This window comes from Aotus nancymaae, unplaced genomic scaffold (assembly GCF_030222135.1).
Source record: "Aotus nancymaae isolate 86718 unplaced genomic scaffold, 86718_ANA_hifiasm-v0.15.2.pri h1tg000028l, whole genome shotgun sequence".
NCBI lineage: Eukaryota > Metazoa > Chordata > Mammalia > Primates > Aotidae > Aotus > Aotus nancymaae.
The window spans coordinates 16,752,851-16,780,668 of NW_026988441.1; the positions used below are offsets into that span (position 1 = coordinate 16,752,851).

Sequence of the window (27,818 nt, forward strand, 5' to 3'; positions counted from 1 at the left end):
CTACTTTTCAAGCTCTGACTAGGGGCTGTCTTGCTTCTTGAAACCAAAGTAGTGGCCCAACACTTTGAAACCAAGGAGACAGGCCTGATGATCTCTGAAGTGTCATCAGAATCATTCTTCCCTTTTTAGGGAAGCAGGTTTGCAGCTGAATAGCTCTATGGTACTGTCTCATATAATCAAAGAAATCCAACAGGGAGAAGTCAGAAAGAATATAGGGGCAAATAAAAATGGAAAGAATGGTGAAGTTTTATATTTTTGAGTATGAAACAGTAGTAAAAACCAAACAGTTAATACCACCAACAATAATTATATTATGGTTTTCCAGTGTGAAATGCCGTGACTTCATAACAAAGTTAAATGAAAAATGTTAATATGATAAAAAATATAGGTGTAATTGCAAATAAGGAAACCATAATATACATTTTATTCATTAATTTATCATTTATTAACAACTTGGAAAAGTAAAAGCCAGGATACAAGGATATTTTGTTTTTCTCATTGCTTTTAATTTTAATGTCTATATACCAGACTTAGATATTTAGTAGTTTTAATTTGTTTAAGGTGGAAAGAAAAAAACACACACAAAGAAATATAGGACAAATTCTCCTGGAGAACTACACCCAAGAGAGGAACATTAGCACTGATGGTAACTCAAGATAAAAAGGTAGAATGGGATCCAAGAGTAAATTAGCTGTGTTGTCACATAAATAGAGTTTGGTTAGAAATAAAGCTAGTGGCCAGGCACAGTGGCTCACTCCTGTAATCCCAGCACTTTGGGAGGCTGATGTGGGCAGATCATCTGAGGTTGGGAGTATTAGACAAGCCTGACCAACATGGAGAAAACCCATCTCTACTAAAAATACAAAACTAGCCAGGCATGGTGACAGGCGCCTGTAAACCCAGCTACTTGGGAGGCTTAGGCAGGAGAATCTTGTGAACCCAGAAGGTGAAGGTTGCAATGAGCCAAGATTGTGTCATTGCACTCCATTCAGTCTCAAAAAGAAAAAACTGTCTCAAAAAGAAAAAAAAAGAAAAGAAATAGAGCTATTACTCTATTTGAAAGATATGAAATACCAAATATCCTAACAAAAGGGTTAACATACTCTTGTTCTTACTGTGTAGGACATGAAACAACAACCAATTACATATCTTTTAAAACTACTTGAATAAGCAATACTTACGTAAAACATAGCTCAATATATCAGATGAGAAAATGTCTTAGTACTGGTAATCATTCAGACCTTTATAGAGTACATAAATTCTGGGAAAGACACCAGTTCAAAAATTAAAATGTAATGAATGATAGCGACATAAATTCATCTGAACAAGATAGTTAAATTTTCTTATGAAAATCGAATAACCAGTGGCTTGTGATCTCATTGACTGCATAACCAAGTCAGCTGTCCTAAGAGAGAGATGATTTTGTAGTTAAATGAGATTAGTTAAACCAAAGAAGGTCCGCTGATTATTGAAATGTCCAAACCTAGTAAGGCAACTGAGAGGGAATAAAAAGAAAAATAATGATAATAGATTAAAACACAATTGAAGCCATGTTAATATATAGTTGTAAATCCTCTTAATGTAAGTTCAGTGGTCATTTTTTCTCCCCTTTTAAAGGTGTTTGACATAGTTAAGTGTGATAATTTAATAGAATGATATATTTTCTTCTTTTTTTTTTTTTTTGCGACGGGGTTTCACCATGTTGGCCAGGCTAGTCTTGAACTCCCAGCCTCAGGTGATCCACTCGCCTTGGCCTCCTGAAGTGCTGGGATTACAGGCGTGAGCCACCACGCCAGGCCCTAGAATGACAAATTTTAAGAGACTTATTGGGTGAGTAATTTTATCAAATATTTAAAAAAGTTCTCTTCATTTGGATCTTGGTTGGTACAGCCTGCAAGTAAAAAGACTCTTTAAAGGAACTGGTTGTAGTCCAATATAACACACACAAACACACTATATATGGCATACAACATGCACACACTATATACATACACATATTGTGTATGTGTGTGTTATAGTGGACTACAACCAGTTCATATATATACATATTATTATTATTATTATATACTTTTGTTTTTTTCTGAGATGGAGTCTCGCCCTATTACCAGGCTGGAGTGCAGTGGTGTGATCTCAGCTCACTGCAGTTTATGCCTCCTGGGTTCAAGTGATTCTCCTGTCTCAGTCTTGCAAGTAGCTGGGATTACAGGCATGTGCCACCATGCCTAGCTTTATTTTTTATTTTTTTTATTTTTAGTAGAGACAGGGTTTCACCATGTTGGCCAGGAAAGTCTCAATCTCAACCTTGTGATCCACCTGCCTTGGCCTCCCAAAGAGCTGGGATTACAGGCGTCAGCCACCATGCCTGGCCTTATGTGTGGTTTTTTTTTTTAAAGAGGAATATGTTATATCAAAATAAAGTAGGCATTTAAAGATAGGGCAACCATTTGATGAAAATGGAAAGATTACATTTTTATCATTTAAAAAAAAACAAGCACATTACACAAAATGAAGAGCTATAAGAGTGTAAAAATATGTTGTATCTGACTGGGAGTTCTGACTTTCTGGAGGAAAATAAATAAGTATGGATATCACAAGCAAATAATTACAATCTAAAAAAGACATTGAAGTAATACTACAATTACAAAACTAAACAGTCAAAAGAGCAAAAATATAAACACCAAAAGGTACTGTAAACTAAACATGCCTGGATGAAAAATCCATTAAAAAAACTTTTTAATATAAAAGAGAAATATTTGGCAATATCTAACAGAGCTATAAGTATATATCAGCTATGACTAAGCAATTCTACTTCTACATACAGAATGGCCACAAAGTCTAAAATAGACTCTAAAAGAGGGAGATATTGAATTGCCTTGATTACCTATTAAATCTATCCATAGTTTTTTCCTGTGAAAATCAGAAATAAAAAAACACTTTATACATTCATTTCAGTCAAACGATTTCTCACCAGTATAAATTTTCGGATGGCAAGTAAGATGTCCAACCACACTAAAGGAATTTCCACATTCCTTACATTCATAGGGTTTATCAGCAGTATGAATGCGCTGATGTTTGGTAAAGGATGAACTATGTCTAAAGGCCTTCCCACATGCCTTGCATTCATAGGGTTTCTCTCCAGTATGAATTCTCTGATGTTCTGTAAGGGCTGAACTATGTCTAAAGGCCTTCCCACATACCTTACATTCATAAGGTTTCTCACCACTATGAATTCTTTGATGTTGAATAAGGGCTGACGTAAGTCTAAAGAACTTTCCACACTCCTTACATTCATAAGGTTTTTGACCACTGTGAATTCTCTGATGTCGCGTAAGTTCACTACCTACTCCAAATGCTTTCTCACATTCATTACATTTATAGGGTTTTTCACCAGTATGAATCCTCTGGTGTCTAGTCAGGGATGAACTATTTCTAAAGACCTTTCCACATGCTTTGCATTCATAAGGTTTCTTACCAGTGTGAATTCTCTGATGACGAGCAAGTTCTCTACAAACTCCAAAAGCCTTCCCACATTCCTTACATGCATAAGGTTTCTCACCAGTATGAATTCTCTGATGTTCAATGAGCTGTGAACTAATTCTAAAAACCTTCTCACAGTGCATGCATTTGTAGGGCTTCTCACCAGTATGAATTCTGTGATGTTCAGTAAGTTGTGAATGAAATCTGAAGTCCTTATCACATTCCAGACATTTGTAAGATTTCTGATCAGTATGGATTTTCTGATGTCGAGTAAGTTGTGCATGCACTCTGAAGGATTTCCCACAGAATGAGCATTCAAAGTGTTTCTCACCATCATGAATTCCTTGAAGTGGAGCAAGTTCTCCAACACTTCCAAAGGTCCTTCTGTATTCCTTACATTTATAGAACTTCTCATTATGAATTTTCTGGTGTATATTAAGGTCTTTATAAAAACAAAATGTATCCCCATATTCTATATATTTACAAGGTTTCACACCAGTATGAATATTCAGTTGTAGCGTGTTGGAGTTATTTATCCCAAAGGCTTTCCAACATTCATTACATTCATAGTTTTTTCCACCAGTATGTATTTTCTGATATTCATCAAACTTTGAGTCACAACTGAAGACATTCTCATATTCCTTATATTCATAGGGCTTCTCACTGTCATGAGTTCTCTGAGGTAATGTAAGAGATTCATGAGTTTTGTAACTGGGCACATTTTGAGAGATGGTTTTCATTTGACTAAAATATCCCACTTTAGGTCCCTGTACTTCAATCGTGCTTTTGCTTTGCCAGTCATTTCTGAAAATGGAATTTTCAAGGCCACATAAGTTACTACTTTCCATTACCTCCCACTGAGAACAAGTGTTTTTAATAATGTCTGTTTCTACAGATAAAAGCTTAGTCTCATACTTGGACTCCAAATCTGAAAGAAAGGAAAAAATAATTTTCATGTACTACTAAAATAAAACAGTTACAGAAAGAAGAAACAATCTAAGAATAATTCACCATATACATGAATTGGTTAAAATACTCTTATGAAATTTGGAGAAAGACAAAGCGAGCTCGAGAATAACAACAGAACATAGAGATTATGAGATTTGTGATAAGGGTAACAGATTAAGTCAGTTGATCTGAAATTTGTGTGTTGGTCATCACCTGGTAAAGTTGTTGGTTAAATGGAATCAAAATCTGCAGATGTAGAACTAGTCATTAGCATCTTGTAGAGATAATGCTAATGCAGACCAAAATTTGATAATCCACATATACTAACACTACTATGATTTTCTTCCCCCAAAATAAACTTTACCAAGGATAATAGCAACATGCAATTTGTAAGACCTCACTTTGGTTGGGCGTGTTGGTTCACACCTGTAATCCTAGCACTTTGGGAAGCCACAGTGGGTGAGTTACCTGAGCTCAGGAGTTTGAGATCAGCCTGGGCAGCATGGTGAAACCCTGCCTCTACTAAAATACAAACAATTAACCAGGCATGATGGCATGTACCTGTAATCCCAGCTACTCGGTGGGCTGAGGCACAAGAATTGCTTGAACCCAGGAGGGTGGAGGTTGCAGGGAGCTGAGATCACACCACTGCACTCAAGCCTGGGCTACAGAGCGAGAGTCCATCTCAGAAAAAATAAAAACACCGAAAACCTCATTTGAACCCATTCTCCTCAACATTTTTCACCTCCTAGATAAAACAAATTTCCTATCATTTAGAGCTACCCACAGAACATTTCATTTCTTATAAATAGTGTCTTTGTATGCCAGCTTATTTTCTTTGTTAAGTCTCAAGATAACTACCCTCAGAAGGGGCATATTAGTTGACCCTAAATAACTTCATTTCTGTTTCTAATCCTGTATCTAGTGCCGTACCCTCATATATATTTTTTTCTGTTGTATATTCAGTACTTTTCTCTTACACCATTTACTTCTTTATTCCTTAAATTCCACAAGGACAAATGAAATAAATTTTCATGTGCCAATGTATAATAAGCTGTAAGGACACAATATATGATAATTAACTAGAGAAAAAGTAAATTACTGTATAAATGAATCTAAATAAAAATAGAGGTACATATACAAAGATAAGTCACTGGAAAACAGCATCAAAATAATTACGTAACTAAAAGAATAATGCCAGTTATCAGTGCCTCCTAACCCTCACATTGTATTAGTTATGATTACATATATATTCATAATACAGTAAGATACATAAATATGGTGAGCATTCATATGTATTTTCCAACTGCTTCTCCACTTACATATATTGTCTCCACCACTATTGCTTATTCCCTTCTATGCAGAGCCATGATTGACATATGGGATGAAGAAATACAATCAAGATGAAATGTGTTATTTACTTCTCTTCAATAGTGTATTTATACTTACTCTGCTGTCCTCCTAAAACTTCCATTTATTCTTTTATGCTCTTTTACAGATATTCCTTTCCATTTTCTTATACCCAAAGTCAACTAATGCTAGTGCTTCCCAAAATATTATAATATTTCAGATATTAGAATTATATCTGAATATAATTATAACCACTGTTAGACTTACACAGTTCTGAGCAAGGGCTTATGAGTGAAAAGGAGAATATGCTAACAGAATCATATGAAGAAGGTGGTCTAGGTAGATAAGATTGTAAGGCACTTTGTAATGAAGGATTTTATGGATATCGTCTGGAGGCCGACAATGAGAGAAGGGAATGCCTGGGGAAAACTCAGTGACAGATAAACACTGTATGATAAGAGGCAAGAGTTATTTCCCGTGACTGAATTATATATAAGAAAGATTAAATAATTCAGGCATCAATATCTGCCTAAAACATTAAAACCAGATTTGAGTGACAGTATCACTAAGTCAAAAGTACTTTCAGCTAGAAATAAAGAAGCTCTCTACTAGGCCAGGTGCAGTGGCCCACATCTGTAATCCCAGCACTTTGGGAGACCAAGGCAGGTGGATCACTTCAGGTCAGGAGTTCCAGCATAGCCTGGCCAACATGGCAAAACCCCATCTCTACTAAAAATACCAAAAAAAAAAAAAAATTAGCTGGGCATAGTGGCGCATACCTGTAATACCAGGTACTTGGGAGGCTGAAGCAGGAGAATCACTCAAATCTGGGAGATAGAGGTTGCAGTGAGCTGAGATTGCAGCACAGCACTGCACTCCAGGCTGGGCAACAGAGTGAGACTCTGTCTCAAAAAAAAAGAAGCTCTCTACTAAATACTGTTGAGTCAACGTGGAAATGTAATTGAAATCACAAAATCTGTAGAGAACCATGATGTTGAAAACATTTCTAACTGACATCTATGGAATGCTAATATATTTGTCTCATAAAAAGTAAAGATTTAAATGCTTATTTAAAAAAAAGAGTAAAAATAACCAATGTATATAAAAGAACAGTGACCCAAAGAAAAAGTGAGAAAGTATCAAACAATTATAATATGATGAAAACACATAAAAAATGTTATAGTACTCCTATGCTAATAAAGATTAAAATGTAGACTAATGAATTAATTTATTGGTAAAGAGATATTTAAAACCAACCCTAAAAGCAACAATAGTTGGAAAAAACTAAATTTCTGGAATGAGATAAAATTTTCAAACTCCATGAAACAGAAGAAGCATAACCATGCCTTATTGTTCTTGTTGTTGAAGTAAACCAGAAAATAAACTAGGAATCCTAGAACAAAGGCCTGAATGATGATCTGGAGCAGGGAAAGTATGAGATGTACCCTGTAATGTTTTGTCTGAAAGAAAAAAGTTTTGCAATAGTGGGTCACATCAAAAGGACACAAAAATGGCTTGAGGGAGCTAAAGAAAGCCACCATTTTGACAATACAAGAGTCAAATGAGGAGAAAAAAGTTTATGTACTGAAACATGCTAAACTAAACCAGAAAAATGCACTCATTCCAATTCAATGCCAGGTCTGGGATAGTGGGGTTAGAGAATGGGCCTTGGAAAAGCTTTTGACAAAAAGTGAGAATAAATTCAAAGGTTAAAGGATAAAGCCAAAGTGCACAGAAATCACCATATGAAAACATGGTATCAGTATATCAAAATTTGATCCAATACTCATACAACTGGCATCAAAAATCAGACTCTGGTGAGCTAATGTATCCTGAACCAATAAAACCTATAAACATAATAAGACTTAATAGAAGGTAAGAAAATTTCTAGTGCACCATTTGAGGCGGCTACTTAGATACAGTAATATAAAAGACATAATAATAATTTAAAAAAAAAAGCCTGTTTGTTCTTCCCATTAGAATTATACAAGTCTACCACAGAACATGATAGCAACTAATACAAGAATGACGAATTGAAACACGTCAATTCTGCTGAGGACTTCCAATTGAAAAAACATTAGTTGAATCATTGAAAAGGAACCATGTATCTATAAAATGCCCAATTAAGACCAGAGAGATTCATTTCTGACCATACTATCTGAATTAACTCTTTCCCCATTGTTCTGTATCCCTTTATTCTTACACATATCACTATATATATCATCAACTTGTTTATTATACATCTCAATAACTAGTATGTCAATTCCATGAGAGCAGGGTCTGTATTGGTCTTGTTCACCCTTGTACTGTTATTTGTCTCTACAATGTAGACACTGAATAAATATTGAGGATATGAATGAGTTTTTTTTTTTTTTTTTTTTTTTTGGTCAATATATACATATGTAAGTCTAAACACAAGAGGAACTGGAAAACAGTTGGTGGCATTGGCGAAGATCTTAATTTCCTTCTCCAAGTGCCAGGCTTTTTTTTTTTTTTTTTACCACAGGCTTTCGAAGGGAATTTCCCAACAGCACCACAGGGGCTCATCTCTTCCTGGACCAGATGGGCTTTGTGCTTTGGCAATGACTTTCTATCCCTCACTGGCTGTCACTCACCTGGCCCTGTCTTCTTTCACATCCTATAAGCTCTATAGAGCAACTTACTTTCCTCAATAAGGTGATCCCATTTGGATTAGAAATGGAACACTCTGCTTACAAGAAATAAATGTAACAATGTATTTTTTAAAAATTATAACCAATTTTTAAAATATAGTTTTGAGAATTGGTTAAAGTTTTAATAAAAAATCAAAATTATATTGATAAAAAAAGAAATTATATTGATAGAGAAATTATATTGATGAAATTATAATGATAAAGAGAAGGGAAACGTGAGGGAATTGGAAAAACATTCACCTTAGAGTAACCACATAATTATCAAGTATAAAGAGACTAGACAGGTAAAGAGAGGTCTTATGTTATTTAAACTCATACTAATTCTTTGTCTGGAGAAGCAGTATAAAAGTTAAAAATATTGTCTTTGGTGCCAGATTGCCTGGGTAGAAAACCTACCTCTGTAACTAAGTGGCTGTGTAGCCTTGCAGAAGTACCTACATACTCTCTGTTTTAAGCAGCCTGTTCTGCACAACAATAATACTAATAGCACTTATATCACTGAGTTATTGTAAGAATTAAACGAGTCAATTTTTTTTTTTTTTTTTGAGATGGAGTCTCACTCTATCGCCTAGGCTGGAGTGCAGTGGCATATTGGCTCACTGCATTTCCGCCTCCCAGGTTCAAGCAATTCTTCTGCCTCAGCCTCCAAAGTAGCTGGGACTACAGGCGCACACCACCACACATGCTAATTTTTTGTATTTTTGTAGAAACGGAGTTTCACCATGTTGCCCAGACTGGTCAGGAACTCCTGAGCTCAGGCAGTCCACTCGCTTCGGCCTCCCAAATTGCTATTACAGGCATGAGCCACTGTGCCTAGCCATGAGTTAGTTATTTAAAGTGCTTAGGACAGGGCCAAGTAGAAGGCAAGATCTATGACAGCTGAGAGGAAAGTAACTTTCTGAGCTATTAAAAGGTCCTTGGTGGGATACTAATATTAAATGCAAAGTTCTTTAGCCATAAAGCAGGTGGGAGGAAATGAATGTGAACTGTTTATCAGTCCATCAATATATAAATTGTAGAGATTCTATTTTTTTTTTTTTTTTTTGAGATGCAGTCTCACTCTGTCACCGACACTGGAGTGCAATGGTGTAATCTTGGTTCACTGCAACCTCTGCCTCCTGGGTTAAAGTGATTCTCCTGCCTCAGCCTCTCTAGTAGCTGGGTTTATAAGCACCTGCCACCACGCCTGGCTAATTTTTGTATTTTTAGTAGAGATGGGGTTTCACCATGTTGGTCAGGCTGGTCTCCAACTTTTTTTTTTTTTTTTTTTTGAGATTTAGTCTTGCTCTGTCACCAGGCGCCAGGCTTGGAGTGCAGTGGCACGATCTCAGCTCATTGCAACCTCCGTCTCCCAGATTCAAGCAATTCTCCTGCCTCAGCTTCCCAAGTAGCTGGGACTACAGGCTTGTGCCACCACGCCCAGCTAATTTTTGTATTTTTTTAGTAGAGACGGGGTTTCACCATGTTGGCCAGGATGGTCTCGATCTCTTGACCTCATGATCTGCCCACCTCGACCTCCCAAAGTGCTGGGATTACAGGTGTGAGCCACTGCACCCAGCCTGGTCTTGAACTCTTGACCTCGTGATCCGCCTGCCTCAGCCTCCCAAGGTGCTGGGATTATAGGCATGAGCCATCATGCCTGGCTCAGATTCTTTTAACAATCCTAACAAATCAGGACACACAGTATCTTAAAAATTTTCCCAGACAATGGGTAAGAATATAAAGTATTTATAGCAATTCTGACCTCAAACACAATGTACAAGTTTTACATCCCTCATCTAAAATCCGAACTGCTACAAAATCCAAAAGTTTTTGAGCAATGACATGATGCTAATAGTTAAATACACATATCTACTTAACACAAACTTTGTTTCATGCATAAAACTATTAAAAACATTGTATAAAATTATCTTCAGGCCATGTGTGTAAAGGGTATATGAAACATAAATGAATTTTGTGTTTCAACTTGGGTCCAATCCCTAAGATGTCTCATTATGTATATGCAGATATTCCAAAATCTGAAAAAAATCCCAAATCCAAAACAGTCTCGTCCCAAGTATTTTGGATAAGGGATACTCAACCTGTAATGTCTCAGTGATATGCTGTATGTTTCCCATAAGTCAAATCCACCTCCTTGGTATCAAAGAAGGTAGAAATTATATGAGGGGCCTGAGAAGGTAAGAATATTGTGAAGAATGCTGAAGATTAATGGAGATGTCATTTGCAGCACAACAACACTGAAAGCATGCCTTTGAAATCAGAAGTTCACCTAGTTTCTTAAAACATAGCCTTGAGTTCACTGAATATCAGCTGATAGTCTAGACAGCATATTCTACGTTATTTGAGGCAGATAAATTTACCCAGTGAGAGTAAGTTGCTGTAGTTCTCCATCATCACATCCCAGTACAAGTTCCTCTGAGCAGAATCTAAATATTCCCATTCCTCCTGAGAGAAGTTGATAAGCACATCCCTGAATGTCACCAATTCCTGAAACAAACCCGTACATTACAGGCAAAATATAAGGAAATATTTTTGAGACAAAGACAAGAAAAAAGGAATTGCCTTATAGCAAGGGGATTGGACAGTAAACAAGGAGACCAGGAACAGAAGCCTATGACATGGGAAGTAAGGAAATTAGTGATTCCAAACCAGACTATGGACATCTTTAAAGACTCCCTTTGATTCACAGAAATCTTTCTGCATACTTATGGGATCTCTTATTTAGCCAACCATGTTTACAAATTAACAATCAGTTTACAAATTAAAAGAGTACTGTATAAAAGTACATTTCATGCTATGTGCCTCCCTCATGAATTATCAATAAAGGTAAGTTTCTATACCCCCATTCCCCTGTATTGGAGAAAAATATCTAACTTCTAACTTTGAAAATGAGGTATGAACAAAATTAAAGATTTATTGTAGACCCAAGTTCATTACTACTTGACATATTATTTCACATTATATAATAAGAATTATTATCTCTAGCAACAAAGTTTTTAGTGTATTTAGTGGCTACAGAGTAGTTTTCTTGTTAAAAATATAATAGCCTTAATTATACTCGCAACTTTTAGGTTAGAAAGGTCTTCTTCAATTCTGTGTCTACAATCATCATTTTGTATGACCTGACGCCATTCAACATAAAATCCAATCTCGCTGGAAACTCAAGTCTGTGTAGAGGTCAGAGTATGCCCAATTATCATCAAATAGATCCGACTGCTTTTTTTCACTATCCAAGAATACAAGAAAAAGTCTAGGGATTCCACTTCTATATCTGCTCTCAATAAAGGACTGAACACATAGGAGTGTTGAACATTATTTGGAAAATAGAGAGGCACACAGGAGGGACACTGTGCTGTTAGACTCCAGCCCTTACTAGAAAGCAAAAAAGTATGGGGTTGTGGTGCAGGTTGTGTGATAGAGGTGTCTTGTAGGAAGAATTAGGAAAAAGGAAATACCACAAAGAAAAGAGAAATAGTAACTTACATGGTCCATGGATAGAACTGTAAAGAACTGGTCAGGGAACTTCACTTCTGGCATGACAACATGAGGAGCTCCATGGACATGATCTCCAATGAAACTGTAAAAATTATTTTTTAAAAAAGAATCACCATTTAAAGTCTCTCGAAATGGTGCTAGAAGTATGCAGCAAATGAAGAAACATTAAGAAAATCTCCAAAAGCATGTTAGAACTCTGAGAGTCTAGACTACGTAAACCAAACCTTAGCCCTCCATTGTCCATTCCATCTCGGTGAGGAAGACTCCACTGCAGACAGGATAGCCAAGGGCACAGGGTTTCTTCACCACTTCTCAATCCTTCCCCCAGTTGGATAGCTATCTTCCTAGGTGGGGTAGGACATCATCATTTTTCACTCTGTCCCAGCTCTCTGTTGCACACCTGAAGAATGATGACTCACTTCCTCTGTCTAGCCCCAAAACATGAAATGTAAGCTTTAACTTGGATGTGGTAGTGTTGAGCATACTGAGGTTCCCATTGCTGTGCCCTGGCTCCAGGGGCAGGAGTTCTATGCCAAAACAGGCAAGCCAGGGAGACCTGGCTGCTGCCCCCACCTGCCATCTACCAAGCACTCAGCTCCTAAAGCAGGGGAATCACTCAGAGAGATACATGCCATTGTCCCTGCCTCCAGCACTAGGATGGTGGCTCTGAGATTTTGTCCAGAATGAAAAGTGGGCAATAAAACAGAGAGTTCTGTATTCCTCCTCAAAGGAACTGAATTGATTTGCAAAAGAATGTGCAAATGTCAAAAGGGCAATATCAAAAACTGAAAAGTTTGGTGAAGGGCAATTGGGAGGACGTTGACAGATTAGAGATGTATGTTACACTGTAGGGTTGCTTGTCTGCCAGACAGAAACAGAGAAAGAGACACCTGGAAAGAGACATTCTATTGTGAGAACATATCTCAAACACTGACCTCGAGAAAGCCCCAGTTTGATTACATTAGCCTGTGAAGCAATCTATACTCCAGGGCACTTATGAAAGCAATACTGCCATAAGTTGCAATTAGTGGTGCTTAACGGCTAGTGGTGGCCAGGGAGGTGCTCAAAGACAGCCCTGTCAAAACCACTGTCATCTAATGGTGTCTGTAAAAATAGCCAAGGCTATACCCCTAATGAGCAACAATCAAGAGATTTTACACCATGGTGGGAACAGACTTCACTAAAATAATCCAGAGTCTATTCTCATGCTGCTCTAAGGATATACCCAAGACTAGGTAATTTATAAAGGGAAGAGGTTTAACTGACTCACAGTTCTGCATGGCTGGGTTGGGGGCACTCAGGAAACATACAATCATGGCAGAAGGCACCTCTTCATAGTGAGTTAGGAGAGAGAATGAGAGTGAAGGGGGAAGCCCCTTATAAAACTACTAGATCTTGTGAGAACTCATTATTACAAGAACAGTATGGGGTAAACTGCCCCCATGATTCAGTTATCTCCACTTGGTCCTGCCCTTGACATGTGGGGATTGTTACAATTCCAGGTGAGTTTTGGGTGGAGACACAGAGCCAAACCATATCACAGTCACTAAGGAAGTAAATAAGCAAGTACCAATAACAAGCTCTGGCCAGAGGGTGTGGACAAGAGTGCTGGAGTTCCAACAATTGTCTATAATGTCCACTTTCCACAAATAAGAGACAGGCAAGGACATAGGAAAGTATGAGTCACACACTGGAAAAGAAGCCCACAACAAAAACTGCCTGTGAGAGCAACCAGATTTAACAGGCAAAGACTTCAAAGTAGCCATTATAATATATTTTCAAGTAGACAAAGGAAACCATAGTTAAAATGTAGGTATCATCATAATGTTGCATCAAAAGGAAAATATCAATAAAGAGATACAAATTATTAAAAATAAACATGTAAATTCTGAAGTTACAAGGTGTAATAACAAATGAAATTTTCACTAGAAGGACTCCATAGTAGATATGAACTGGCAGAAGTATTAGCAAAGTTGAAGACATTAATAGCAATGGTGTAATCTGATGAACAGAGAGAAAACAAGACAAATTAACATTTCAGAGGAATGTGAGAATACATTAAGCACACTGATATAAACAGGAGTACCAAAAGAGAGGTGAGACAGAAAAAAAGCATTTAAAATTTACAAAGACATAATGGATTTAAAATTCCAAATTTTATTGAAAAACATTAAACCACATCCAGGAAGCTCAACAAACACCAAGCAGGATAAATGCATGGAGACCCAAATATAGGTGCATTATGATAAAAGCACTGAAAACCAAAGAAAGAAATGGAGAAAATTTTGAATGAAGTAAAAGGAAACTGCAGGTTAAAAGTTGAATTAATACAAAAGTATTAACTGCTGTATTCTCATCAGAAAAACATGAAGGCCAGAAGGCAGCGGGATGATATATACAAAGTACTCACACAGAAACCTTCAACCCAGAATCCTAAATCCATCAATATGCAAAAAAATTGAAGTGACCCCCCTACCTCAAACCACTTAGAAAAAACAACTCGAAACGGATTAAAGACTTAAATATAAGGTCTGAAACTATAAAATTCCTAGAGGAAAACATAGTTGAAGCTCCTGACATTGGTCTTGCATGATGATTTTTAAAAATATGACACCAAAAGCACTGGAAACAGCAAAAACGAAGTGGGACCAAATCAAATTAAAAAGCTTCTATAAAACAAAGGAAACAATTTAAAAAGTGAAATGACATTCTACAGAGTGGGAGAAAATATGTGCAAATTATGTATCTGACAAGGGGTTAATATCTGAATTTATAAGAAATTCATTCAACTCAGTAGCAAAAAAAAAAAAATTAAAAAATTAGCAAAAAACATGATAGACATTTTTCCAAAGAAGATATACAAATGGTCAACAGGTACACAAAAAGGTGCTCGATATCACTAAACATCAAGGAAATGCAAATCAAAGCCACATGAAACATTACCTCATATCTGATAGGGCTGCTGTTATCAAAAAGACAAGAAAGAAAAAAATATTGACAAGGATATGGAAAAAAGGGAAGCCTTGTATACTGTTGGGGATGTAAATTGGTACAGTCCTTCTGAAAAAGAGTATGGAGGTTCCTCAAAAACTTAAAAATAGGACAGCCATACAATCCAGCAATCCTGCTTCTGGGTATATGGCCAAAAGAAATGAAGTCAGTCATCCCGTGTCCCCTGCCCCCACCATGAAGTCTTGCTCTTGCCCAGGCTGGAGTGCAGTGGCGCAATCTTGGCTCACCGCAACCTCCACCTCCAAGGTTTGAGCAATTCTCCTGTCTCAGGCTCCCAAGCAGCTGGGATTACAGGCATGTGCCCCCATGCCTGGCTAACTTTTTTATTTTTAGTAGAGACGAGGTTTCAACATGCTGACCAGGCTGCTCTCGAACTCCTGACCTCTTGATCCACCCACCTCGGACTCCCAAAGTGCTGGGATTACAGGCGTGAGCTATCATGCCTGGCCAAAGTCAGTAACTTAAAGAGATATTTGCAGCCCTTGTTTATGACAGCATTATTCACAATAACCAAGATATGGAAACCTAAGTGTCCATCAATGCGTGGACAGATAAAGTGTGTTTGTATGTGTGTGTATACACTTATGTATGTGTCAATTATGTATCGGTAAAACAGAGGGAGTGGTTATCCTTATCCAGCAAACCTACATTTCAAAACTTAAAATGAAAAGGCATTTCCAGATCTCAGCTCCACTGCAACCTCCACCTCCCGGGCTCAAGCAATTCTTCTGCCTCAGCCTCCTGAGTAGCTGGGATTACAGGCACGTGATACCTTGGAGAGCCTCAGGGCCCAGACAGGGGCAGAGCCACTGCAGACAGTCCCCTCAAGGGCAGTGTCCAGTGTAGCCATAGAGGCTGTGCCACTCCTCAAACCCTAGACCTGTGGAGCAAGCAGCGTGCAACATGGGCCTGGCAGAACTAGTGGCACCTGACTGCAACCCATGAGAGCTGCAGTATGAACTGTGCACAGCAAAGTCATGGTGGCAGGGGCCCTTAGGGCCTTTGGGGTCCAACCCCCATCCCAGTGTGTCTGGAACATGCAGCAAGGAGTCAAAGATGATTATTCTCCAGGCTTAGGGTTTATTGTTGTTTGCCCTGTTTTGGACCTACTTGGGACCAGTGACCCATATTTTCTTACTTATCTGTTTTGGAATAGAAATATCTGTTCTGTGTCTGCCCCATCATTGTGTTTTGGAAGCACATAACTAGTTTGGTTTCACAGGTACGTAACTAGAGAGCAATTTGCTCAGGATGAATCAACCACATCTAATTTAGATAATATCTAGATGACACTCTGGCCTTTAAGTTGACTTTAAAGTTTATACTAAAATGAGTTAATAATTTGGGGGCTATTGGAATGAAATGAATGTATTTTGTATGTGAGAAAGACATGAATATGGGGGGTCCAGGGGCAGAATATAATGTGTCCTCTCCAAAATTCATGTGTTGCCTACATGATAGTATTAGAAGGTAGAGCCTTTAAGATGTGATGAGGGCTTCTCCCTTTGTGAATGGCATTACAGCCTTGATGAAAGAGGCTTAATGCAGACTTCCTTGTCCTTCTCCCTTCTGCATGTGAGGACACCTGTCCTTTCTGGAGAATGCAGCATCAAGGCACCCTTGGAAGGACAACTGAACATGATGATGGACTTCATAGCCTCCAGAACTGTGACACATTTCTGTTCTTTATAAATTACCTAGTCTCAGGTATTTTGTTACAGCAGCACAAACAGACTAAGGAAGTTGTCATGGGTGACTCCGCTGCAAAGCTGCAAGTAGATTGAGAGTAAGACGATGGAAACAACAGTCAAGCCGAGAACCAAATCAGGAACACAATCCCATTTACAATTGCCACTAGAAGAACAACATACCTAAGAATACAGCTAAACAGGGAGGTGAAAGATCTCTACAATGAGAACCATAAAACACTGCTCAAAGAAATCAGATGACACAAATGGAAAAACATGGGAGGAAGAATCAACATCATTAAAGTGGCCATACTACCCAGGGCAACTTAACGATTCAGTGCTATTCCTATCAAGCTACCAATGACATTCTTCACAGAACTAGAAAAAGCTATTTTAAAATTCACATGAAACCAGAAAAGTGCCTGAATAGCCAAGGCAGTCCTAAGCAAAAAGAACAACGCTGGTTGCATCACACTACCTGACTTCCACCTATAGTACAAGGCTACAGTAACCAAACGCAATGATGTTGGTACAAAAACAGACACACAGACCAATGGAATAGAATACAGGATCCAGAAAGAAAGTCGCACATCTACAACCAACTGATCTTTAACAAAGTCAATAAAAATAAGCAATGAGGAAAGGACTCCCTATTCAATAAATGGTGCTGGGATGACTGGCATATGCAGAAGAATGAAACTGGACCTGTACCTTTCAATATACACAAAAATAGGGAGCCACGGTGGCTCGGGCCAGTTGTCCTGGCGCTTGAGGAGGCGAGGCTATGCGTTCAAGGCCAACCTGGGCAACATGAGAACCTCTCATTCATTTAAAAAAACAAAACAGGCCGGGCGCGGTGGCTCAAGCCTGTAATCCCAGCACTTTGGGAGGCCGAGGCGGGTGGATCACGAGGTCAAGAGATCGAGACCATCCTGGTCGACATGGTGAAACCCCGTCTCTACTAATACAAAAAATTAGCTGGGCATGGTGGCGCGTGCCTGTAATCCCAGCTACTCAGGAGGCTGAGGCAGGAGAATTGCCTGAACCCAGGAGGCGGAGGTTGCGGTGAGCCGAGATCGCGCCATTGCACTCCAGCCTGGGTATCAAGAGCGAAACTCCGTCTCAAAAACAAAAAACAAAACAAAACAAAACAAAACAAAACAAAACAAAAAAACCATACACAAAAATTAACTAGAGTTTGATGAAAGTCTTAAATGCAAGAACTAAAACTAAAAATCCTAGAAGAAAACCTAGGAAATACCCTTGTAAACATCAGCCTTGGCAAAAAATGTATGACTAATTCCTCAAAAGCAACAGAAACAAAACAAAAATCGACAAGTGAGACCTAACTACAGAGCTTCTGCTCAGCAAAGGAAATTATTAACAGAGTAAACAACAAGCTACACAATAGGAGAAAATATTCACAAATTACGCATTTAACAAAGGTCTGATATCCAGAATCTACAAGGAATTTATACAATTCAACAAGCAGAAAACGACCCCACTACAAAGTGGGTAAACAACATGAACAGACTCTTCTCAAAAGACATACGAGCAGCCAACAAACATTTTTTAAAAATGCCCCACACCACTAATCATCAGAGAAATGCAAACCAAACCACAGTGAGTTAGCCATCTCATATCAGTCAGAATGGCTATTGTTAAAATGTCAAAATTAACATGTTGGTGATGCTGTGGAGAAAAGGGAATGCTTATATACTGTTGGTGGAAATGTAAATTAGTTTAGCCACTATGTGATGCAGTTTGGAGATTTCTCAAATAACTAAAAATAGAACAACCATTTGATTCAGCAATCCCATTATTGGGTACATACCCAGAGGAAAATAAATCATTCTACCAAAAAGACACATGCATTTATGTTCATCACAGTACTATTCACAATAGCAAATACACAGATCAACCTAGGTTCTCCACAACAGTGGCTTGGATAAAGAAAATGTGGTACACATATGTCATGGAATACCAAACCTAAAAAGAACAAAATCATGTCCTTTGCAGCAACATGGATGCAGGTGGAGGCCATTATTGTAAGAGCATTAATGCAGAAAAACAAAACCAAATACTGCATGTTCTTACTGCTAAATGAGAGCTAAACACTGGGTACAGATAGACATAAATATGGGAACAATAGATACTGCAAGTACAAGAGGCAGGAGGGAGGGAGAGAAACAAAAGTTGAAAAACTATTGGGTACTAGGTTCACTACCTGGAAAATGGGATCAGTCGTACCCCAAATCTCAGCATTATGCAATATACTCATGTCATAAACCTGCAAATGTACTCCCTGAATGCAAAATCAAAGTTGAAAAAAGAAACCAAAAACAAAAATGAGGCCGGGTGTGGTGGCTCACACCTGTAATCCCAGCACTTTGGGAGGTCAAGGCTGGCAGATCATGAGGTCAAGAGATCGAGACCATCCTGGCCAATATGGTGAAACCCTGTCTCTACTAAAAATACAAAAAAAAAATTAGCTGGACATGGTGGTGTGTGCTTGAAGCCCAGCTACTCAGGTGGCTGAGGCAGGAGAATCGCTTGAATCGAGGCAGAGGCTGCAGTGAACTGAGATCACATCACTGCACTCCAGCCTGGGTAACAAGAGCAAAACTCCGTCTCCAAAAAAAAAAAAAAGAAGACATGCCATAATAGAAATGCTAAGGGGAACCCTGCAAATTGGAATGAAAAGACAGTAGAAAGTAACTCAAAGTCATGTACAAAAATAAGGAACAATGATAAAAGTAGCTAAATAGGTAAATACAAAAGTCTATCACATCTTGGGCTTGTAGGTCCTCTTTTTTTCCCCAATATGATTTAAAAAACTAATGTGTAAAACAGTCTTTATAAACCAGTGTTAAAGGGCACACAATGTATAAAAATGTAATCTGTGACAAAACAACATGAAGAGGAGCAGAACTGTATAGGAACAGAGTTTTGATATACTATTAAAGCTAAGGAGTATGCAGTACAGAATTGATTCAATAGGTCTGGAATTGTTTTTGTTTGAGACACAATCTCGCTCTTTCACCCAGGCTGAAATGCAGTAGTGTCTGGAATGTTTAAACCCTGCCTATTCCAAAGAAAAGTTCTAGCCCTTGACTAACTCCTAGAAGATAAATTCTGGCCCCTGGTATAGCCAGCTTTTATTAATTTTAATGTGATCCTTTCACTAACGAGAAAACAACAATACTTTTCTGAGTTGTGTGAGTCCATGTAGCAGTCAGTGAACCTGAAAGTGGTCTTGGAGTTCCCTAACCAAAGTCTATTAATTCAAACCAGTTATTTGTAAATGTAAAATATTCATTGTAATCTTCAGAATACATGCTAAGAAAATAATCAGCTTATATAAAGGAAATGAGAAGGGAATTAAAATGGTACGGTACAATAAATGAATTAAAAACAAAAGAAGGCCAGACATAGTGGCTCATGCCAGTAATCCCAACACTTTGGGAGGCCAAGGCACACAGATCACTTGAACCCAGGAGTTCAAGACAGCCTGGCCAACATGGTGAAACCCTGTCTCTACCAAAAATACAAAAAATTAGCCAGGCATGGTAGTGCTCACCTGTGGTCCCAGCTGTTGGGGAGGTGGATGGGGGGTACACTGGGGTGGGAGGATCACTTGAGCCCAGGAGGTTGAGGCTGCAGTGAGCTGTTACTGCACCACTGAACTCCAGCCTGGGTGATGGAGTGATACCTTGTTTCAAAAAAAAAAAAAATGCCAGGCACAGTGGCTCATGTCTGTAATCCCAGCACTTTGGGAGGCCAAGGCAGGTGCATCACCTGAGGTCCGAAGTTCAAGACCAGCCTGGCCAATGTGGTAAAATCCTGTCGCTACTAAAAATACAAAAATTAGCCCGGTGTGGTGGCAGACACCTATAATCTCAGCTACTTGAGAGGCTGAGGCAGGAGAATTAATTGAAGGAGGGGAGGTTGCAGTGAGCTGAGATTATGCCACTGCATTCCAGCCTGGACAACAAACCGAGCCTCTGTCTCAAAAAAGAAAAATTGATATGAAATTGGAAGAGATTCAGAATAGCCAAAACAAAGCTGGAAGAATGCTATTTCCCAATTCAAAACTGACTGTAAAACCACAGTAATCAAGACCTGGGACAATGAATACACGTAGATATAATGATCAAAGGAATAGAACTGAGTGAAAATTAAACCAGTGTAACTAGGATCAAATGATTTTTGACAATGGTGCCAACCTAGTTAAATCAAGGAAAGAACAGTCTTTTCGACAAATGATGCTAGAAAAATTGAACATCCACATGCAAAAGAATGAAACTGCATCATTTCTTAACAACATATAAAAACACTTTATAGTCAGTTTTGAATTGGGAAATAGGAATCTCCCAGCTTTGTTTTGGCTATTCTGAATCTCTTGCACTGAAAACAAATCAATTACCCAAATTATAAGAGCCAAAACTATAAAACTCTCAGAAGGAAATGTAGGGGTAAGTCATCATGAACTTATATTTGGGAATAGATTCTTTTTTTTTTTTTTTTGAGATGGAGTCTTACTCTGTAACCCAGATTGGGGTGTAGTGTTGCCATCTTGGCTCACTGCAACCTCTGCCTCCCAGGTTCAAGTGATCTTCCTGCCTCAGCCTCCCGAGTAGCTGGGACTGCAGGTGCCCACCACCACACCTGGCTAAGTTTTGTATTTTTAGTAGAAGGGGTTTCACCATGTTGGCCAGGCTGATCTCAAATTCCTGACCTCAAGTGATCCACCCACCTCAGCCTCCCAAAGTGCTGGGATTAGAGGCTGAGCCACTGCATCCGGCCTATATTTGGCAATGGATTCTTAAATGATGACACCAAAAGCACAAGCAGCAAAAGAAAAATTTGATAAATTAGGATTTGTCAAAACTAAAAGCTATTGTGCATTAAAAAAATAATTATAAAAGAAACTGGTAAGATAGCCTGCACAATGTGAGAAAATATTTGCAAATTATGTATCTCGTAAGTGTTTAACATCCAGAATACATAAAAACTCCTACAACTCAGCCTAACGAAAAGGCAAACAGCCCAAGTTAAAAACTGTCAAAAGACTTCAGCAGACATCTCTTCATACAAGATGTACAAATGACCAACAAGTATATAGGAAGATGCTCAAAATCATTAGACATCAGGAAAATAACAGAACCATGAGAATAACATTGGCACGATGGCAGCTGAGGAAGCTTCAATTCCCTGTTCTCTATTGAAACATTTAAAAAACAACTAGAGACTAGCTAAAATATCTTTATAAGGGTCTGGAAATCACTCAAAGACTGTAACTTATCAAATGCCCCAGTCAAGAGAAAGCCACATTAAAAATGGTAATTTGTTGATTATTTTACTTGTGCTCTTACTCTATCTCTAGTGCAGCCAAGAAGCAGCAACCCAGTTCCCATTTCCCTCCTTCAGGCCAGAAAGAACAAAGCAGAGCTTATTTGCAACATGCTAATCTGTCTGTGGGCTCCTTGAGGTATTGAGGTACTGGTTTCTGTTTTGAAGTCTTGCTCTGTCATCCAGGCTGGAGTGCAGTGGCATAATGTCAGCTCACTGCAACCTCCACCTCCCAGGTTTAAGCAATTCTCCTACCTCAGCCTCTCCTGTAGCTGCAATTACAGGCGCCCACCACCACACCTGGCAAATTTTTGTATTTTTAATAGAAACGGGGTTTCACTATGTTGGCCAGGCTGGTCTTGAACTCTTGACCTCAAGTGATCTGCCTGCCTTGGCCTCCCAGAACGCTGAGATTACAGGCATGAGCCACTTTGACTTTTGAGTTTCAACATGTGAAAAGCTGCATAGCTCAGATCTCAGGCAGGTAAAGTCCACAAAGGACAGTGGTGGGCACTGTAGTGCATCAAAGCTAAAATACTATTGAAACTAGAAATAAGTGCAGCAGCATTGCAGGATATAAGATCAGTATGCAAAACTCAAGATAGTTTACTTGCCTGCACACCTGTGGATACTTGGAGCAAATGATTACAGGTAGAAAAATACAATATAACATCTAGGGCCTAAGAAGCAAGGGTGAGACCCTATGGAAATTAGGGCATTTGAAAGCAGCTATGCATATTGGGGAAACTGGTAAAAGCACATACACAGGTACAGGTAAAGGCACACTACAGACCCAGGAAAAACATAAGACCTTAGGCTTTCACCCTGAGATGATCCCAAGGCCTTAATTAGTGAAGATCTTCTCCAACAGTCTGCAAAAATTAGGAGAAGTAGCTATTTCTTCAAATGCCCAGTTTTCAACAAAAGATTGCAAGGCTGGGCCAGGCATGGTGACTCATGCCTGTAATCCCAGCACTTTGGGAGGCCAAAGTGGGTGGATCACCTGAGGTCGGGAGTTCGAGACCAGCCTGGCCAACATGGTGAAACCCCATCTCTACTAAAAATATAAAAATTAGGCGGGCATGGTGGTGGGCGCCTGTAATCCCAGCTACTCAGGAGGGTGAAGCAGAATTGCTTGAACCTGGGAGGTGAAGGTTGCAGTGGCAGAGCAGAGATCAAGCCACTGCACTACAGCCTGGGGGACAGAGTGAGACTCCGTCTCAAAAGAAAAAAAAAGACTGCAAGGCTGGGCAAGATAGCGAGACCCTATCTCAAAAAGAAACAGGAAAACATGGTCCAATCAAAGGAGCAAAATAAAACACCCTTGAAGAAACAAAAGCATTGGAATAACTAGGAAAAACTTTGTAAACATTGTCTTAAATATGTTCACAGAGCTAAAGGAAAACAGAGAAAGAACTAGAAATCAGGAAGATGACATATAAGTAAGTGAGATATCAACAAAGAGAAATAAATTATGTTTTTAAAAACCAGCTGGGTGTGGTGGCTCGTGCCTGTAATGCCAGCACTTAGGGAGGCTGAGGCAGGTGGATTACATGAGGCCAGGAGTTTCAGACTAGCCTGGCCAACATGGTGAAACCCTATCTCTACTTAAAAAAAAAAAAAAAAAAAAAGTAGCTGGGGATGGTGCTGCACACCTATAGTCCCAGCTACTTGGGAGGCTGAGGCATGAGAATTGCTTGAGACTCTGGGCCATAGGGCAAGACTCCATCGCAAAAAAAAAAGAAAAAGAAAAAAAATTGGCTCAGAGTGCTCAAACTTTGCACATTCCAAAGAAGAAATGGTCCTTGACCAGCTCCTGGGAGATAATCTCTGAGCACTTAGAGTATCCTGCCTGATAATAGAGTCTCTGTATTATCTGAGGTCTTAACCATTCCAGGTAGTTTATGTTAACAATGTGGTTTATGGTAAATACCTGTATCAATCTGACCTCTGGATAGGCTTGACTAAGTAGCTAAGGTTGGTGCACAGAACCTCCATGCCCACATGACTGATCCTCAGTAAAAACCCTGGACACAGGCAAGGGCAGTGGCTCATGCCTGTAATCCCAACACTTTGGGAGGCTGAAGCAGGTGGATCACTTGAGCCCAGGGGTTCAAGACCAGCCTGTACAACATGGCAAAACCCCATGTATACAAGTAATACAAAAATTAGCCAGGTGTTGTGATGTGTCCCTGTAGTCCCAGCTACTCAGGAGACTGTGATGGGAGGATCACTTGGGCCTGGGAAGTAGAGGCTGTGGTTAGCTGTGACCACACCACTGCATTTCAGCCTGGGTGAGAGAGCAAGACCCTATTGCAAAAAAAACAAAAAACAAAAAACAAAAACCACACACACGAAAACAAAGCAAAACAAAAAACCCTGGAAACCACGGCTTAGGAGAGCTTCCCTAGTTGGCCACATTTCACATTTGTAGTTGCATATTGTTGCTGAGAGAATTAAGTGCTGCCTGTGCAACTGCACTGGAAGTTTACACCTGGTTTCTCCTGGTCCTTGCCTTATGCAGCTTTTCCCTTTGCTGATTTTAATGTGTACCTTTTCATTGAAATGAACAATAAGCATGAGCATAACAGATTTTCTGATTCTGTGAGTCCTTCTAGCAAATCATTGAACCTAAGACAGTCAAACTGCCTTAAGTTAACAGAACATTTGCAAATCTGGCTTTTAAAAACTCATTTCAAGTGCCCATAAAAATTTACTTTATTTTTTCATTGCTCTTGATTTATAGAAAATGTATGGGGAATACTAAGAATCTTCACAAACCAACTTTTTTTCTTCCCTTGCAGATAAGGACTTAAAGTGCCAGGGCTTTATTAAATTCTCTAGGGTTATGTCCATATTAATGTATCCAGGCCTCACAAAGATCCTAAGCCCATTGATATAATTATTGTCTACATTCTACAACAAGAAACTGTAAAGCAGAAAAATGAGTAACTACTAATCCCTTTGAAAATGTAGTGTGAACAAATAGCTGAATTAAAATTTTTTTTTCTAAGCAAATTAACACAGGATTACATTTAATTTTAATTTAAATACAAAAGTAATATAAATGTTTTTCCATTAAACACAACTTTATTGTTTTGGTAGGACTATAATTCACCTTTAACACTGAAAAATTAGCATCCAAATTGAGATATGCAATAACAATAAAACATATACCAGATTTTGAAAATGGTATAAAAATATGAGTGTGAAGTATTTCAGTGTATTTACATCATTACATGTTGAAATAATATTTTGAATATATTGGTTTAAATAAAATACATTACCAAAATTAATTTCATCTGTTTGTTTTCCTTTTTAAGACGTGTCTAATGGTAATTTTTATATTGCCTCAGTGGCTTTATATTTGCATTAGACTGTGCTGCTTTAGACTCAAATACCACTGTATCAGGCTGCCTCTCATAATCTACACCAATATGTTGTCTGAATCAGTCACACTGCCAATCAAACAAGATTTGGTTGTCACCACTTAAATCTCATGAATATTCTGGAAAAATTCCCTGCCCTTGTTGACATAGCCTTCTGTGCACAAAACTCCTATTCAAATTCTGGCTCTGCTACTTCAGCAAGGAACTAATCCCTTTTAAGCCTCAATAATAACAGTTCTTGCCTTACTTATAGAGTTGCTGTGTGTATTAAATGAGTTCATGCATGTCAAGTTATTGGCACAAAGTACATGCCCAATTAAAGTCAGGCTCAGCAGAGCTGTGCTGCGGCTGACTTAAGCCAGCTCACACCAGCTAATTGTACCATCTCTCCCCAGCTCTCGTGTTCATTGACCTCATACTTGGAAGCTTGAAAAAGACCGTGGTAGTTGTGTTTATACCATAGAAATCTGCAAACTCTTCACACTGGGGCTCTCCTTACCCAGAGAGTTAATTTACAAGTCTCCAAATGTCTCCAAAGCCAACTTTGTCACTTACTGATTGATATCTACCATCTCATATCTTGCTTTGTTTGCAAATCAAGTCTGTAAATAAGATCAAAGGTATCTAGTGTGCTATTCTATGTAATCACTCATCTCCTCCTCAACAAATTACATTCTTAAAAAAATATTTAACTTCTCCAGGAGTTGTATTTCTATACCGTAAGAATCCTTTGGGGAAAAAAAGAGCACATGGGGGAATTGAATGATTTATCTAATGGGTATGTGAATATTCAATGAAAAGGAAATGGGCATTGGAAAGGCATTGGAGGACAAGGGGACCCATCTCTACGGTCTTGTTAATTGGGAAGGGACGGCTAAGGGACCAAGTATATCAACAGGTCACAATTAGGACAATTTTGGGGAAGGAAAGCAGTCTATGTTCTGTGAAAGACAAGGTAAGGGGAGGGAGGGAGGGTAGGAGAAAAGCAGGAAAGAAAATGTATCTGACATAACAAAAAAACTAACCTTGAGTTGGCCATTATAAATAAGTACCAATGCTGTCTTCCACTTCAGGGGGCCTTCACTTGCAGAACTACATAACCAAGAGGGAGAAAGCGGTCATGACATCCTGGACTAGTTAAAATAAGAACACATTGTTCACCACCAGAAAAGATCCACATACAACAAACACACCCAGATGTAAGAGGGAAACTAAAATACTGTCGACTCCTCCCGGTGTCAGAGAAAAAGGTAGGACCAGTGCCTACAGCTGTACTCTTAAGTTCACAAAAGTTTCTAGCGGACACAGCTCAGGAAATATTGTAGTTCTTTAATGTATAAATGACCTCCAAATGCATGCAAGGGGAGTCATCCCAGGAATGAATACTACACCTATGCCTCCCCCCTCATCTCTTCCCAGGAAACTTCAACTTCATTTATCTATCTATCTATCTATGTAATCTATCTAATCTATATCTATCTATATATATGCGTGTGTGTGTGTGTCTACCTCACGAAGAGATTACATCACAGACAACGCAGTGTCGGAAAAATGACGCTGTACCCAGAACAAACTCCTACAGGCTGATGGAGAAACAAAAACAAAACCCCCCACCCTGTTCACATTTATAGTTGGTCACAACGGTGCTGTCACACGGTTGACCCCGCCCCTACTCACCGTCCTATAAGCCAGATCAAACAGAAGCCACGGCACGCACACACACACACACACACACACACACACACACACACACAATGACGCCGTAACAAATAACAGCACCAACAACCATCGTCCGCAGCTCCGTGTACAGAGGCCTGAGGCTCCCGGCTCCAGGTAGACCGACCTCGCCCCGCTGCACCGGGCCACTTCGCCGCGAGCTCCTCCCGCAGCACGGCCCAGGTCACCTCGAGTCACCAGGCTTAACTCAAAAACCACGACACCACCGGAAAGGGAAGCAAAGGTCAAAGTTCATCCGCGGCCCTGGAGCCTGTGGGAAACGTAGTCCAGTAACGAAAGCGGCCTGATGATCAAGCGGAGCCGGCTGGCCGCAGGGGCCGCACCACGCCGCAGACCTCTGTCGTTTCCGAGTGAGCAGACCCTTGTCTTCGGCGGAGGCTGCGGCTGTGCGTCTTCCAGGCGCGGGAGAGGCAGCTGGTGGTCCCCGACTGCATGGTGAAGTCTAGGAAGTAATCGAGAACCCGGGCTGGGGAGGGCAGAATGGGGAACAGGAAGCTGGGCCGAGGCTGGCCGTGGGGGAGCCGCGGAAGTTTGGGTGGCCCCCGCTTCACCTCTGGAACCAGAAGCCCGGACCGGGGAGGGTAATGGGAGTCGCTGACCCAGGTGCTCAGCCGGGGAGAAAACCCGGACTCCAGGCTGAGGGAGGCCGAAGAAGGAATCAGAGAGCAGGGCTGGGAAGGCCTGAAGCAGGTACCGGC

At 39.4% G+C, this 27,818-nt stretch overlaps 2 protein-coding genes across 9 annotated transcripts in view; one reads left to right on the top strand and one right to left on the bottom strand.

The window, feature by feature from the left end:
• Nucleotides 1-27,818, top strand: part of ZNF382 (zinc finger protein 382) — an 83,463-nt gene that overhangs the window by 11,594 nt on the left and 44,051 nt on the right. The window contains exon 1 of one of the 4 annotated variants that reach the window (XM_012437160.3): nt 26,851-27,810. The exons of 2 other annotated variants lie outside the window; for them this stretch is intronic. In XM_012437160.3, the coding sequence (XP_012292583.2) occupies nt 27,705-27,810 (106 nt within the window). In that variant the 5' untranslated portion in view covers nt 26,851-27,704. Of the gene's footprint in view, nt 1-26,850; nt 27,811-27,818 lie in introns of those variants that run through there. One more of the 4 variants, XM_012437154.3, reaches the window with a different exon arrangement.
• On the bottom strand, nt 418-27,327 carry ZNF529 (zinc finger protein 529). 5 transcript variants are annotated; one of them, XM_012437262.3, is made up of 5 exons: nt 27,170-27,327; nt 26,409-26,475; nt 11,931-12,024; nt 10,808-10,934; nt 418-4,405 (listed from the first exon to the last, which is right to left on the bottom strand). In XM_012437262.3, the coding sequence occupies exons 2-5, from the start codon at nt 26,420-26,422 to the stop codon at nt 2,949-2,951; spliced, it is 1,692 nt and encodes a 563-aa protein (XP_012292685.2). In that variant the 5' UTR covers nt 26,423-26,475; nt 27,170-27,327; the 3' UTR covers nt 418-2,948. The 5 variants fall into 5 exon arrangements, with proteins under 5 accessions (XP_012292685.2, XP_012292676.2, XP_012292693.2 ...); XM_012437253.2 differs by having other exon boundaries at nt 27,167-27,327; XM_012437270.2 differs by having other exon boundaries at nt 27,227-27,259.

Bases quoted from the DNA above. Each gene is read 5' to 3' on its own strand.
- ZNF529 (XM_012437242.2), bottom strand. From the start codon at position 12,186: ATGGACAATGGAGGGCTAAG. The intron at 12,025-12,166 runs GTTTGGTTTACG...TAATTTTTACAG, and splicing joins ATGGACAATGGAGGGCTAAG to TTTCATTGGAGATCATGTCC. The intron at 10,935-11,930 runs GTAAGTTACTAT...GGTTTGTTTCAG, and splicing joins CAGTTCTATCCATGGACCAT to GAATTGGTGACATTCAGGGA.